At 43.7% G+C, this 15,564-nt stretch overlaps 1 protein-coding gene across 1 annotated transcript in view; it reads right to left on the bottom strand.

Annotated features, from left to right (window-relative positions):
• KDR (kinase insert domain receptor) overlaps window positions 1-15,564 on the bottom strand; it is a 76,179-nt gene that overhangs the window by 10,794 nt on the left and 49,821 nt on the right. The window contains exons 15-22 of the mRNA XM_087724731.1: window positions 15,423-15,554; window positions 10,844-10,950; window positions 9,631-9,766; window positions 6,427-6,531; window positions 3,826-3,939; window positions 3,414-3,502; window positions 2,075-2,219; window positions 275-375 (exon numbers count right to left, since the gene is read on the bottom strand). Of these exons, the coding sequence (XP_087580857.1) occupies window positions 275-375; window positions 2,075-2,219; window positions 3,414-3,502; window positions 3,826-3,939; window positions 6,427-6,531; window positions 9,631-9,766; window positions 10,844-10,950; window positions 15,423-15,554 (929 nt within the window). The remainder of the gene's footprint in view (window positions 1-274; window positions 376-2,074; window positions 2,220-3,413; window positions 3,503-3,825; window positions 3,940-6,426; window positions 6,532-9,630; window positions 9,767-10,843; window positions 10,951-15,422; window positions 15,555-15,564) is intronic.

Genomic DNA, 15,564 nt, shown 5'->3' with positions numbered 1-15,564 from the left:
GTTCATTTACATTCATGAAATAAATAATAAAATCTGATCAGGGGAAATGGACAGAGAGCTTCCAGCTCGTATTTCAACGTTGTTGGTGAATTCACAAGTGCCGATGCCTTTACCAAAGCACTTAGGAGTATCAATAGCTTAAGCTCCAGAATGCTCTGAAGTCTCGAACACAAACATTATGGTTTCCTTCCCCCAAACCTCATCCTTATTACAATTATTTCCTGAAGGATGTTGTCACTCCACCAGTGTCATTTCCCTACAAGAAATTTCTTACTTTCCGAGACGCCAGGAATTCCATCCCCCGAGCCACCTGGAAGCTGTAGCAGATGAGATCCTCCAGGCTCAGAGAAGCTTTGTAAGGATCTTCTGAAGTGGCTGCAAAGAAATGAAAAATGAATTTATATACAGTGCATACTCTACAGCACGTCCTGAGCAATATACCCCGTGTTTCCCAGAAAATAAGACAGGGTCTTATTTTCTTTTCTTTTTTTTATTTTTTTTCTTATAGTCAAAGATTCTTTTATTACATTTTCCTTTATACAATCACTTAAATACTGTGCAGTTAAAAAAAAAAGAAGCAATAAACAACTCATAACACTTCTATCCTACATACACCCTTCCTTCTACCCCTCCAACTTTCATTTCTCCCTTCCAACAATCCCCTCTTCTACTTCCCCTCCCCCTCAGCCATTCCTTTCTCCCCTTCCCACCATCTCACCCTCCTTACATTCCCTTCTCACTCCCTCTTAATTCCCCCCTCTTCTTTCCCTCTACACCTCGCTTCGGTGTATTTCTAGTATTCATTGGTCTATTTGTTTTGTACTAAAACAAAAGAAAAAAAAAGGAAAAGAAAGAAGAAAAGAAAAAAAGAAAAAAAAAGCAACAGTATCCAAGTGCATTCATTGTTCTGAAAATTGAGTCTATACTTCCACCCTCCCCCCCACCCACCCCCTGATCTTATTTTCTTTTAACACCCCCCCTCAATAAGCACTTATTTTTGTGGTGGTCTTATTATTTTTCGGGTGCAGGAAGCAGCAAGCATGGTCACTTCATGGCTACTGCTCTGTTGCAGTATTTTTGGGGAGGGCTTATTTTGGGGGGAGGGCTTATTTTAGCGCATGCACTCAAAAGCCCAATTGGGCTTATTATCCAGGGAGATTTTCAGGGAAACTGGGTAGTTAAAATTGTAGCGTGCATGGTGATGATGAGATATTTTCCATGGGACCTGCTGAGGATGGTATCTATCCTTCATCAGTTGAATTAACAGAATGGAATATCTTCCATGGAAAATACCCTTGTTTAGTTGACAGATACCATTCTTTGTTGTATTACAGGATTTTAAGAAAAAACTCATTGTGGATTAATGAGATATTAGCAGTGAATGAAAACCCTGACCATGGACGGTGACGCTAAAGAAATACCAATTAATATTAACAACCTCACTAATTAGCCCTTGAAGGTATTTTTTTCCTTCACAGAAATTAATTCTTAATTTCGTCAGATTATTTGGGTGTAAAGAGGGTTTTATTTCATAAAAGTGATAACCTGACATTGCCCGGGTATTTATTTATCCCAATCCTGTATTATACAGGAAAAGGAATGAATTATATCTATAGTGTCAAGTCAAAGTAATTCACTATAGATATAATTGATTCCTTTTCATTTCAGCAGCCCAGGCGTTCCAGAGTTATGCTGGAACACACAGACACAGACACACATGAACTTGCATCCAGAAGCACACTATTACTGTCAAAAGTACTGTGATTTGACTTCCTTTTCATTTCAGCGGCCCAGGCGTTCCAGAGTTATCTGGAACACACACACCCAGACAGACAGACACACACACCGAGGAGTGTTCAGGGTGTCTAACCCCCCCAGTATTTGTTTCCAGAGAGTAAGTCATCTATGTACCAAATTTGATTGAAATTGCTCGAGGCGTTCCAGAGTTATTCTGGCACATACACAAAGATAAAGATATGGATATGGATATAGATATGGATATAGATATGGATATTTTATTATACATTTCAACTTTGGTCGTAACATTTGCTTAAAATATTATGACAAATCTCACTTTCTCCTTCTTCCACATCACTGAGGGATCGCTCCTCGCCAAAGCCTGAACTTGCTGAGCTCTGGCTGCTTGCAATGCTATCCAAGCGTTTCTTTAGGTCTGCAGAGAAGTCACCGTGTCCTCGCCCAGATCTGGTATTATTGGTCTATGGCGGTTCAAACAAATATAATTACAAAAGAAGCAATCAAATTTGTATCATTTTCTGTGACAGCAAAAAAAAAAGGGGGATGCAGCCCCACAGTTCTTAGTTGCTGGTAAATAATGGAAACTATACAATAAGGTATGCAAGAAAATGTGGCGAAAAAGATAGCACCTATTTTGCTGGAGTTATATCAGTGGTGGGTTCTGGGAGGTACGGCCCGGTATGGGCGTACCAGTGGTAGCTGGGAGCAGCGGCCACCGTACCGGAACAGTGGATTGTTTGGCCTACCCGCCCGCGTTCCTTACGGCTTTTTGAGACAAACGGGCCAATTGCAAGTGTTGCTGGACGTGTGTGTGTGCATGTGCAGGCGTGCGCAGCACATGTGCCCGCCGAGGACACCCCTCCTTGTCGCAGTGTACCGGTTGTAATGGGATCGGGAACCCACTACTGAGTTACATACAGTATTTGCTTCACACAAGCAAAGATTCCACATCATGGTATTGGACCTGGGTACTTGAGAGACCGCCTGCTGCCAATTACCTCCACTAGACCAATTAGATCCCACAGACTAGGCCTCCTCTGAATTCCATCAGCCGGCCAGTGTCGACTGGCGACTACCCGGAGGAGGGCCTTCTCTGTGGCTGCTCCGACCCTCTGGAACGAACTCCCCATGGAGATTCGTACCCTCACCACCCTCCAGGCCTTCCGCATAGCCCTTAAAACCTGGCTGTTCCGACAGGCCTGGGGCTAAAGACTCGCTGCCCCACTTCGAATGGTATGATTGTTGTGTTTTTTTAATTATGTATGGTTTCTATGTTTTTTGTAACTTTGTTTGTTTTTTCCCTCCCTTTGAGTTGTGAGCCGCCCTGAGTCCCTTTTAGGGAAAAGGGCGGCATACAAATAAAATTAAAATCAAAATCAAATAAATCAAATAAATCAAATCAGTGGTTAATCTATGTTATCTTCATACTTCCTTTAATGAAAGTCGTTATCACCCACATTTTAATGTGGTCTGCCTTTTTTTTTAGCAGTTCAGCCTCAGAAATGCTATTGCCATAACCAAAGTTGGGTACTCTTGCCTTCAGCTGTTTTAAGCCTTCTAGTCTTGTCCCACCATCGTAACCTCTGTAATCACACAATGTTCAACAAATCTCATCACCAATACAGTGAATGGCTCTCCAAGTTCTGAAACCTCACCTTGTACGGAACGAAATCATTCCGTTTGCTTCTTAAGTACACAGACAAATTTCCAAACTTGCAGTATTCCACAATCACCATGAGGGGACCTGAAGAAAGTCCAGGGAGAAAGAAAAAAAGGGCAGATCATGAAAACAGACCAAAGCATCATCAGACAGAACCTTACAAGCCTTCAGATAGGAAGACTCAAAGAGTATTAAGCAACCATCAACCTGCCCTATTGACTAATCCTCTGTATGTTTTCTGTTAAATATTTCTGCTTAGTTTTGCATCTTTTTCTTCATTGCTGAACTCCAAGGGAGATCTACAAAATGGGTTGCCATGTCAATCCATCCATTCATCCACTCAGAGCAAAATTAGTCAATGCAGTTTCTAAGATACATGAGAGATGTTCTTAAGTAGCAACACTGACCTCCTGGTTTTGTGCAAGCCCCAAGGAGGTTGACCACATTGAGATGATGGCCAATATGAATAAGAATTTTGAGTTCAGACATCAGGGCCCGATGTTCGCTGTGAGTTGCACCCTCTGCAAAACAAAAGGCATACAAACGATTGCAGTAATAGCAATGGCGCTTAGACTTATATACCGCTTCACAGTGCTTTACAGCCCCCCTCTAAGCTGTTTACAGAGTCAGCATATTACCCCCAACAATCTGGGTCCTCATTTGACCGACTGCGGAAGGATGGAAGTCTGAGTCAACCTTGAGCCGTTCAGAATCGAACTCCTGGAGTGAGCAGTGAGTTAGTCTGCAGTGCTGCATTCTAACCACTGCGCCACCGTGATTCTTTTTAATAAACCGAATTCCATAAATTGTAGTCAGAATTTATTCAAGGGCCTCAGTTAGCTGAGCTGCCAACTTCCATTCCAAAGGTGGGGAAGATTTTTTTTTTTAAATCATCAAGTCTATCAAACTTCGTTGCTGCAATGTAAGATTAAACAGGCAGGCTTAAAAGGCTGCTCTAAACCTTGAATCATATTTATTGAAGCATCTTAGAGGAATGGCCACCGTACCAGACGTTCTTCTGGACTTTCCTTCGAGCAATTAACATCTCTATTTTATGCCTGTTCTCTCAAGTTTCAGTAGGTTGAGTTTCTTTCTACTGTAGACAAGTCTAAATGATGGGAGGGTGTTTTGTTTTGTTTTTAGGCAAACCACAATAGAGATCAAAATAGCATCTTATCAAGATTTGTGAGCAAACTTAATAGAGATTTGTTATTTTTAGAAACTGCATAGAGAAGGTGCATAATGTGCAAAGGAACCAAGCATTAGTCCATGTGTAAGAAGCCTGCAGGATTTATATATACAAATAGCACGTGTAAGGAATATGATAGCACAGCTTTCATTCATAATTCCTTGCGAGGCCCTCCTGCAGCCTGTTTTCATCTGGCAGAGTGTTGCTGGAGGCCGGGGAGGCCAAAAAATGGGGCAGAGGGGGCCGCACACACACACCCGTGCCCCATTTTGGCCAGCAGGGTGCTGCAGGAAGCGTCCATCCCATTTTCCCCCTGCTCCCGACCCCACGCCACCCCCACCCCTGCCAGCCCACGGAGAACTACAATGCTTATCTGTCCTTTGAAGAAATCCAGTTTGACACCCCTGGTTTAGATGATAGATGCTTGCTAATATTAAGAGGTTTGTAATGTGTAAAACCCTATCCAGAAACAGTTAACTTGAGAGACCGCCTGCTGCCAATTACCTCCCAAAGACCCATTAGATCACACAGGGGAGGCCTCCTCCGGGTTCCGTCTACCAGCCAATGTCATCTGGCTACTACCCAGGGGAGGGCCTTCTCTGTGGCAGATCGCAGAGATTCGGACCCTCACCTCTCTCCAGGCCTTCCGAAAAGCCGTTAAAACCTGGCTGTGTCGGCAGGCCTGGGGTCGATGAGTTCCCTTCCCCTCTCGAATCGTGTGGCTATTGGTTGTTTTTAAAATGCCCTGTACTTTTGTAGTTTTTTTGTTTTTTTCCTTCCCCTCCTTCGGGTTTGTGCGCCGCCCTGAGTCCCGTAGGGAATAGGGCGGCATATAAATAAAATGAAACTCAAACTCGAAACTCAAACTTAACAATTACCCAGACTAGATAGGAAATGCAAAAATGCATCTGTTAATGCATTAATACTGCTAATGTGCATGTTACCTGTCTTTTGGGAAACAGAGACAATTGTCTGAACCAAAGAATAAAGCAGGAGGACATCTTTCATCCCTAAAATTGCTAAAATCAACTAAATACAGTACAACAATCCTCCTTGCCCAAGAGTTATAATCTCTGTAGTTTCTACATTTGCTTATCATCACTTCCTTGCTAGGTGAGTGTAGATTCTTTTTTTCCCCCAATTTTTTTTAATTTTTTATTCTCTTACATGCCCTTTTAAGTATACATTCACACAATTGTTATTCTTCTTTACATTTATCATTCTTGTACATTTGTTATTCCATTTAAAAGGCTATTGTTAGGGGCATATCTGTTGGGGGACAGAAAGTAGCACAGCGGGATGAACAGCTAGAGAGAAGGAACGTTGCTAGTAGAAGAAACAGAGTCTAGTAAAAACAAGTAGCTTTACTACTACTAATAGCTTCACAAGCAGTGATAGTAGGTATTTGTCCAAACACAATTCAAAGAACAAACCATTGCTTACAGTCGCAGTTCACCTTCCAGTCATCAAGTGATCAAGTAGTTATCAAGCATAGGCCAAGCAGAGAGAGAGAGAGAGTGACCTTTCCTGACTCCCTCTTATTGCAAAGTTAATTACATTTGATTGTAAAGGTAATTACAGTTGATTACATTCACCCATTTAAAGCAACATTGACCATTTTGGTATTGTATATGAAGCTATATTGCCTACCCAACACTAGGAGTATACTCCCAGCAGCTATAATATACAGTTTGGGTTGCTTTATTTACCATCCCTCCCGCCTGTTGTAACACCGCCTTATTTTCCCTTTCTTTCCTCCCTCCCTCCCTCCCTTCTCTCCTTCCTTGTTCCTAGGTGAGTGTAGATTCGTGATTCTTACCTTTAAGCATTTTGACTGCTACGGTGCTACAGGTAGTCGTTTTGTCAATTCCAAATGCATCAGCTTCGATCACCTGACCAAACGCGCCTCTCCCGAGGGGCTTTCCTGGATACATAGGAAAAAAGTAAAGAGGGGTATTTATCCCCAAGTGGCAGGAAAGAAATTTACACATTCCATTTTAAAAAAAGTGTGGAAGGAAAGAGTCTGAGAATGCTATCCTAGTTGGTGATCCTTGCAAATATGTTTCAGTACTGGCCGCGGAAATTTTGTCATCAAATCAAGAATAAGATTGTATTATTTTTGAAGATATGAGATTATTTTATATGATCTACTGGTCTAGGGAAGGAGATGCAGGAGACTCAGGCACGCAAGAATAAAAGCTCAACTCTTTGCCTTAACTAGATCCCTATTAGTTAGCTACAATCAATCAATCAATCAATCAGAATAGAGCTGGAAGGGACCTTGGAGGTCTTCTAATCCAAACCCCTGCAGTTCCCACGGTTAGTAAGTTTGTCCTTAATTCCAAGGTTGCTTCTCTCCTTGATAAGTTTCCATCCATTGTTTCTTCTCTTGCCTCCTGGTGCTTTGGAAAAATAAATTGACCCCCTTTTCTTTGTGGCAATACTGGAACACTGGTATCATGTCACCCTTCACCCTTCTTTTCTCCAGACTAGCAATCGGTCTTGTATTTGTCCCCAGGCCTTTAATCATCTTAGTTGCTCCTCTTTGCACTTTTTCCAAAGTCTTTTTTGTAACGTCGTAACCAAAACCTCCAGGCGTGGCCCTACTGATGATTTATAAAGCGATATTAATATTTCATAGGATTCTGATTGGAACATTTTAACATTCCTGTGAAGTTAGCCAATAGGCATCAGGGACCTGACACTGGGCTTACTTGACCAATGAGTGCATTTGTAGCTAAAGCAAAACGGGAGCTACAAATATCCCGATCAATTCTCTTAGCCTAGTCTACGGACATTCTCAGTCATCCAGATCATAATTGTCTGAAAGGCAACAATGTTTTTTCCAAGGAGGAGGAGATGGGAGGAAAGGGAGGGGAAGAAGAAGAGGAGGAGGGGAGAAGAAGAGGCGGAGGGGAAAGGGAAGGAGGAGAGGAGGAGGAGGAGGAGGAGGAGGAGGAGGAGGAGGAGGAGGAAGAAAAGAAGAGGAGGAGGAGGAGGAGGAGGGGAAGGAGGAGGAGGAGAGGAGGAAAAGAAGAGAAGGAGGAGAAGAGGAAGGAGAAGAGGAGGAGGAGGGGAAGGGGAAGGAGGAGAAGAGGAGGAGGAGCAGGAGCAGGAGGAGGAGGAGGGGAAGGAGGAGGGGAAGGAGGAGGAAGAGAGGAGGAGAAGAAGAGAAGGAGGAGGAGAGGAAGGAGGAGAGGAAGGAGGAGGGGAAGGAGGAGGAGGAGGAAAGGAGGAAGAGGAGGAGGAGAAGAGGAGGAGGAGGGGAAGGGGAAGGAGGAGAGGAGAAGAGAAGGAGGAGGAGAGGAAGGAGGAGGGGAGGAGGGGGAGGGGGAGGAGGGGGAGGGGGAGGAGGAGGAGGAGGAGGAGGAGGAGAAGAAGAAGAAGAAGAAGAAGAAGAAGAAGAAGAAGAAGAAGAAGAAGAAGAAGAAGAAGAAGAAGAAGAAGAAGAAGAAGAAGAAGAAGAAGAAGAAGAAGAAGAATTCGCTTCTCATCCAAGAAGCTTCATCTGTTGTGACTAGTCCGGTCTTCTTCTTCCCCCTCAAGGAAAAAAAACCAGTCCACTTGCCTTTTTTGGGGAGGGGGGGAGAAGCACCTTTTAGACCTATACAAATCCTTCTTCTGAAAACGCTGAGGAAGCAACAATGTGGAGGACATGGTCTTGTTCAGCCCCAGTGGTTCAAAATCAGAAACCTGATGGCCTGGAGCTGCCCACCTAACGTCCCTTTAAGAAAGGACAAGTGCCAGGAAGGGCTTGCTCTCCTCTGGTGACAAAGTCCTGGCTGCCAATTGCATAAATCCGACTGTGTGGGTGTTGGGCCACTCTGGGACAAAGGCGTGTATTCTGGTTTCCCTGAGAGTTTCTTTTATTATTAAATAGCATTGTTGTGGCTAATGACACTATTAAGAGAGGGATTCCAACAGGCACAGCTTTGGCTTATTCCCCAGTGTGTGGCCTAGCTGAGATTTCACCGCTATACACACACTGCCGGTGACTTCACCGCTCAGAAATGGTGGAAATTAGGGATGATTGTGCCCTGTCTTTTTCGGTATTCTGCCACACGTCTCTTTGACTGTCTGATGACCTCCCTCCAGTTGAAGGATGGGACCTGGCTGGCTTCCAGTGCTAATTAAAACCCATGAACCCTCCTGGGAAACTCAAACACGGACCCGATGACAAAGAATACCCTGAAACAAAGCCCTGTGAACAATCTACAATGCCTGCACATCTACTCTGTAGTCTTCACTGGATTTAAGAAGTATCCCAGTGGGGAATCCAAGCACAAACATGATAACTTTCGAAGTGTCCTGTGATTTCTCCCTATATCCCTATATCCACCCACCCCCAAAAGTTCTAATTTAATGTTATGGCCCTCCAACTGACAGCAGAGCTGGCAGCAGACTCGGACAACGAGGAGGTTGGGGAGGAACGTGGGCCAGATCTAGAATCTGGGGAAGGCTCTGATGGGTGCTCTGTGTCGGGACGCAGAGTTAGAGCCAGGGCCATCCAACATTTCCCATCCACCAGAAGAAGCATCTGCCTTTGGAGGCTTAGATGAATGAGGAGGAAGAACAGCTGGGCCCTGTCCCAGATGCATGTGTGTGCAGAGCTGTTAGGAGAGGTGAACAAGGGAGAACAAGGAGCCGACTTGGGAAGCAAAGCACACGTGGGTGCTGAATGGCCCCTCCATGGCTGGGAAATAAGTATAAGGAAAGGAACTGTGGTTGTAGGAGAAAACAGTTCGTATTTCTGAAGATTCTGCTCATTGTGTTTCGTGCATCAAAGACTGCTTGCCAGGACTTAATTTGCAGCCTTTTGGCCTTGCAATTGTCACAAGGAACTGATAAGGTCTGTTGCTGCATTTAACTCCTTGCATCACTCTGGCGTGGACTTTTCGGTGGGCGAATGCCGTTAATTCACAAGAGGTAAATAAATAAGGAGTGTGTTTCTTGCTTTAGCTAAGGCTGGGTCAGAACATCTAATGGCTATCAGGACATATTGGTTTGAAGGAAGAGAGCCCACCTAGCTTCAGCCTATCCCGGGGGAATTCCCATTTATTGGCATCGTAAGGGAGACGTTCACACTGCTCAACCATCGGGACTTCATCAGGATCCATGATGATAGACAGGTAGCCAGTTTTTAGTTCTCCTCCATTGGCCTGAAAGAAACACAACATCAACAATAGTAGCTTACCCTTATTACAGGTTGTCCTCAACCTACAACCACAATCGAGCCTAGAATTTAGGTTGCTAAGTGAGCCTTGCCCCATTTTATGACTTTTCTCACCACCGTTGTTCAATTAATCACTGCAGTTCTTAAATTAATAGCACGGTTGTTAAGTGAATCTGGCTTTGACTTTGCTTGCAAAAGGGGATCGCATGACCACGTCATAGATGCGAGTCGGTTGTCAAGCATCCAAAATGTAAATCACGTGCCCATGGGGATGCTGCAACGGTCGTAAGTATGAAAAATGGTCATAGGTCCCTTTTTTTCCAGTGCCATTGTAACTTCAAACCAGTGGTGGGTTACGACTGGTATGCCCCAGTACTGGTGTACTGGTGCCTGCTGGGAGCAATGGGTACCGTTCTGGTACGGTGCTCCGGGAGGGGCACCCACCCTCCTTACCTGTATTTGAGCTGTTCGGCGCTTCCGCACACGCATATGGAGCGTACGGCGCCTGCGCAACACTCCGCCAAGCAGCTGGAGCGTCACGGAGGCGTCGCGGAGGCATCGCAGGAGGTAAGAATGCAACCGTACCGGTTGCAACGGGATCCGGAACCCACCACTGCTTCAAACAGTCACGAGGTGAGTTGTTGTAAGTCGAGGACTACCCATATTGGGTGATCTGCCCTCTCTCACTAGCATGGTTAAGACTTGAAGCCTTCTTTTCCTTTTTTCCAGAAATGCAAGAACATTGTTTCCCATAACTGCTCCGTAAGGCACATACTCATCAACCGACCTTAGAAACTTGCTTTATTACTATCTGGGGGTGGGGGGGGGGGGAAGGCCTAATTTTTTCTTCTCTCATCCCACCAATTAAAAGCAAAATATTTGGATGCCTTCAACGTTCTGCAGGAATGTGATGCCCCAAGGAAGGGGGTGGTGGTGGCGGGGAGAAGCCTCTGTTGGTTTCAAGACAAAGCCAAGAACCAGGACAAAAGGAAACCCATCAGGTTTCATTTGTTATGCAAGACTAATGCCAACAGGACAGTGGGGGAAGGGTAGCTTTCATTACCCGTTTCACAGTCCGGAGAATGATTACGAGGAGCAGCCAGAAGAACATGGCGATGATCGCTGTCCCAACAAGAATAATGAGCTCAAGGTTTGTTTTCTCATCCGTCCCTGGGAAGAAACAATGAAATGATTCATGGATAGGTTGCAAAGCCTTTCGGGATAGGCCATCAGCTAAAATACTTAAAAGGCACCCTTGTCCAAGAAAGAAAAACTTTAGATGCTCAAACACCTACCGTGTTTCCCCGAAAATAAGACAGCGTCTTATTTTCTTTTGACCCCCAAAATAAATGCTTGGCCTAATTTTCGGGGAGGTCTTATTATTTTCGAGGTGCAGGAGGCGGCGAGCATGGTCACCTCTTGGCTGCTGCTATGTTTGCAGTATTTTTGGGGAGGGCTTATTTTTGGGAGAGGGATTGTTTTAGCGCATGCGCTCAAAAGCCCGATTGGGCTTATTATCCAGGGAGGTCTTATTTTTGTGGAAACAGGGTAGAGCGCGGGCTGCCTTTCTAAATATGAACAAGCATGAGGATGCTCATTTCCAAGGGCGTTAAACATCACTGCAGCATCATTCTATGCTTGGGTGTTTTGCTCTGATTGATAGACAATGCGCTAAAAGACAAAGGACTCTGGGTTATTTAAAGAAAGTTTTCCATGGGCTTGCTCCTGCCATACGATAATGACAGTTTAATGAAAAACCATTATTATATTTTCCAGAGTAAACAATCATTTCAATAACTAAGTTCACTATTATATACAATATGCATATTACAGAGAGAGAGAGAGAGAGAGAGACTGAGAGAGAGAGAGACAGAGAAAGACAGAGAGGGAGAGAGACAGAGACAGAGACAGAGAGAGAGAGAACAAGACAGAGAATCAGACAGAGAAACAGAGAGAGACAAAGAGTGAATTGAATTTGAATTTATTATATTTCTATACCGCCCTTTTCCCCGAAGGAGACTCAGGGCGGCTCACAACCCAAGTCAAGTGGGGGGGTACAAATAAGGGGGGGAAAAGAACACGAACAAAACAATACCACAATTTAAAACACACAACAACCATGCCATTCGAGGGGGGACAAAAGCTTATTAGCCCCAGGCCTGTCGGAACAGCCAGGTTTTAAGGGCTTTGCGGAAGGCCTGGAGGGTGGTGAGGGTTCGAATGAGAGAGAGACAGAGACAGAGAGAGAGTGAACGAGAGAGAGAGTGAATGAGAGAGAGACAGAGAGAGACAGAGAGAGTGAATGAGAGAGAGAGAGACAGAGAGTGAATGAGAGAGACAGAGAGAGGGGGGGAGAGAGAGAGATAGAGAGGGAGGCATAGAGTAAAGCTTTAGTTGTTTCCACTAAAAAAGGAAAGAAAACATGCTAGATTCTGACAAAACAAATCTTATTTGTTAAATAACTGTTGTTATATATTTGCACAAAGGTTTATTTACAGACATTTTTCATCCAACAATAGAAGTTGCTTAGCACAACACATCCACCTACGGCTGGAGATTGAAAGAATAACAGGATGTAACTCTGACGTGCTTGTTTTTTTTAAAAAAAAAACTCGTGACACTGAAGCAGTACTTTTGAAAAACGGTATAGAGAAATAGTATATTGATATTTAAATGTATTAACATGAAATCACAGGCGTGTGCATTCCATACCAGAACAGAGTTTTGCAGCATGGAGGCATGAATCGTTTACTCATCTGAAACTCTTTCAAGCAGCTGCATCTTTTTTCCTAAGACCACATGTTAGTTGCAGAACCTTTTGCAATCTCAAGAAAGATGCAGCTGCTTTACAAAAGTTGAAGACAGGGACTATATAATATTTGCATTGCCATGTGCTCCAAGAATGCTCCAACACTGGGAGTTTTTAAGAAGAGATTGGACAACCGTTTGTCGGAAATGGTTTAGGGTCTCCTGCCTGAGCAGGGGGTTGGATTAGAAGACCTCCAAGGTCCCTTCCAACTCTTCTATTCTATTATTTTGATTGATACTTGGCTCAAATTAAAAGAGCCATTCAGAAATTATCTAAATGTAGTATATATACTACATTTAGATAATTTCCAAGTGCCTGTCTGTCTGTCTGTCTGTCTGTCTGTCTGTCTCTCTCTCTCTCTCTCTCTCTCTCTCTCTCTCTCATATCTCTACCTCTATCTATCCATATCAGAGGTGGGTTCTTACCAGTTTGGACCAGTTCAGACAAACCGGTAGTGGTTTGCCGACCTGGGTCACCGGAACCGACAGTGACCCAGGCCTACCACACCTTCAAACCAGTTCCCCAATCAGTGCAGCATGGTGTTTTTTTTTTCATTTTTTAATGTTCTGCGCATGCGCAGACCTATTTATGGGTAACTACACACTCATGTGAAACATGCATCTGGCACATGAAGGGCGCATCTGACAAACCAGCAGTAATGCTGGCAGCACCCACCCCTGATCTATAACTATATCTATAAGATAAAGGTAAAGTTTCCCCTCGCACATACGTGCTAGTCGTTCCCAACTCTAGGAGGCGGTGTTCATCTCCGTTTCAAAGCCGAAGAGCCAGCGCTGTCCGAAGACGTCTCTGTGGTCATGTGGCCGGCATGACTCAATGCCGAAGGTGCACAAAGCGCTGTTACCTTCCCACCAAAGGTCATTCCTATTTTTCTACTTGCATTTTTTATGTGCTTTCGAATGCTAGGTTGGCAGAAGCTGGGACAAGTAACGGGAGCTCACTCCATTACGCATTGCTAGGGATTCGAACCGCCGGACTGCCAAACTTTCTGATCAACACGCTCAGCGTCTTCGCCACTGAGCCACCGGTCCTGGTCATCTATATCTATATCTACCTATCTGGCAGAATCTGTGAAGAGCGAAAATCCCTACACTGCCACGACAGAACTCAGTCTAACGTCCCCTTCTTCTACTCTAAGCCGGTTGCCAACCATTCGTTGAGAAGATTCCTGTGCATAAACTTTTAGCAATCAATCAGTTTCATTGAACTTTCGTGTGCAAATTTGGATTTTCATGCCTGATAGTAGAATCCACATCCCTCTTAGGTTTCAAGGTTTTCTCTTCCATTTAGATTTTGGCACTTCTCCTATGGCTGCCATCCAGCTTCTGGATTTTCTGTATGGCCCCAGATTTGGCAAGCTTCTCTTGAGCTCTGTTTTTATTTCACTATCAATTAGCAACTGGAATTGCATTAATGTGTTAACTCAGTTGTTTTTTTTTAGCAGATTTTTTTATTATTTTTCCCTCCTACAACACCTTGCAGTCATTATAGCAACATTGTTATGTCATCATACCTGTACATGTATATAATATTTCGCTTCTATATTTATACACCTTTATACACAGTTCTATATATATTTATATATATATTGTTTTTTTTTGGCTTAATTAATTTTATTCTTGTTTTGCAGCCATTTGTACCAATTGTTCCAAATTTCATAATATTCCGACTCTTCTTTATCTTTTAATTTCAGTGTTAATTTGTCCATCTCTGCACAATCCAAAGTTTTTTTATCACTAATTCGTCCGAGGGGGTATTATTTTGTTTCCAGCATTGGGCAAATGCTATTCTAGCTGTAGTTAGCAGATGTGTTAATATGTACTTAATTTTCTTTGTATATTCCCCTTTGATTATTCCCAGTAGAAAGATTTTTGGGTTTTTATTTTATCTATTCTCCTGTAATTTCTTGCACCCATTTCCAAATTTTTGTCCAATATTTTTGTGTTTCCGGGAAGGTCCACTATATGTGATAATAAGTCCCTTGTACTTTTTTACACTTCATGTTTGGGTACATTTTAGCCAACCTTGTTGGTGATAAATGCCAACGATAAAACGTTTTGTATAAATTTTCTGAACATATTAATAATATATTAATAGATAGTAGAAATACACCGAAGGGAGGAGTAGAGGGATAGAAGAAAGAGGGGTAGAGAGGATGGGAGAGAGGATTGGAGGGAGGGTGAGAAGGAAGGGTGGGAGTGTATCGGGAGAGAGGAGTGGTAGAGGGGGAGGGGAAGTAGGGTAGAGGGGAATGATGGAGGGAAGATGGAAAGTTGGAGGGGGGCGAAAGAAAGGGTGTATGGAGGGTCGAAGAGGTACATTGGGTTTCTATTTTGGGGGGTATTATTGACAAGAGGAATGGCTGTGTTTATTGTTTAATGTTATATGGCCCCGGTTCTGCACAGTATATGCAGAACAGCAGTTCAGCGGTTCAAATCTCACCGGCTCAGGGTTGACTCAGCCTTCCATCCTTCCGAGGTGGGTAAAATGAGGACCCGGATTGTTGTTGGGGGCAATATGCTGACTCTGTAAACCGCTTAGAGAGGGCTGAAAGCCCTATGAAGCGGTATATAAGTCTACTGTTATTGCTATTGTTATTATTGCTATATGTGACTGTACGAAAATGGAAATGGAAAATAAAAACACATTTACAAAACATTTTGTATAAATTTTCTTTAAGTGCTGCTGATCGTATTAGTGCGTTAACTCGGTTCTAAGGAGTTAACCAACAGAGATGACACAATTCTAAGGAGGAAGGACACAGAAAGAATGGCTTTCCAATATCACCCTGGGAATGCATTATGCTACCAACCTTCCACTTCAAAAAATGCAGCTGCTTTCGTACAACCGAGGACATTGCAGGCGTGGCACGTATAAAGACCTTCATCCTCCTTCCTCACTCTTCGGATGGTGAGCCGTTGGTTCCCATCCTTCAGGACAATACCTTGTAGCAG

This window comes from Thamnophis sirtalis, unplaced genomic scaffold (assembly GCF_051295495.1).
Source record: "Thamnophis sirtalis isolate CommonGarterSnake01/CBP01778 unplaced genomic scaffold, rThaSir2_p1.2 scaffold_10, whole genome shotgun sequence".
Lineage (NCBI taxonomy): Eukaryota > Metazoa > Chordata > Lepidosauria > Squamata > Natricidae > Thamnophis > Thamnophis sirtalis.
Note: the sequence above shows the minus strand (reverse complement) of the source record. Positions and strands in the feature narration are given on the sequence as shown.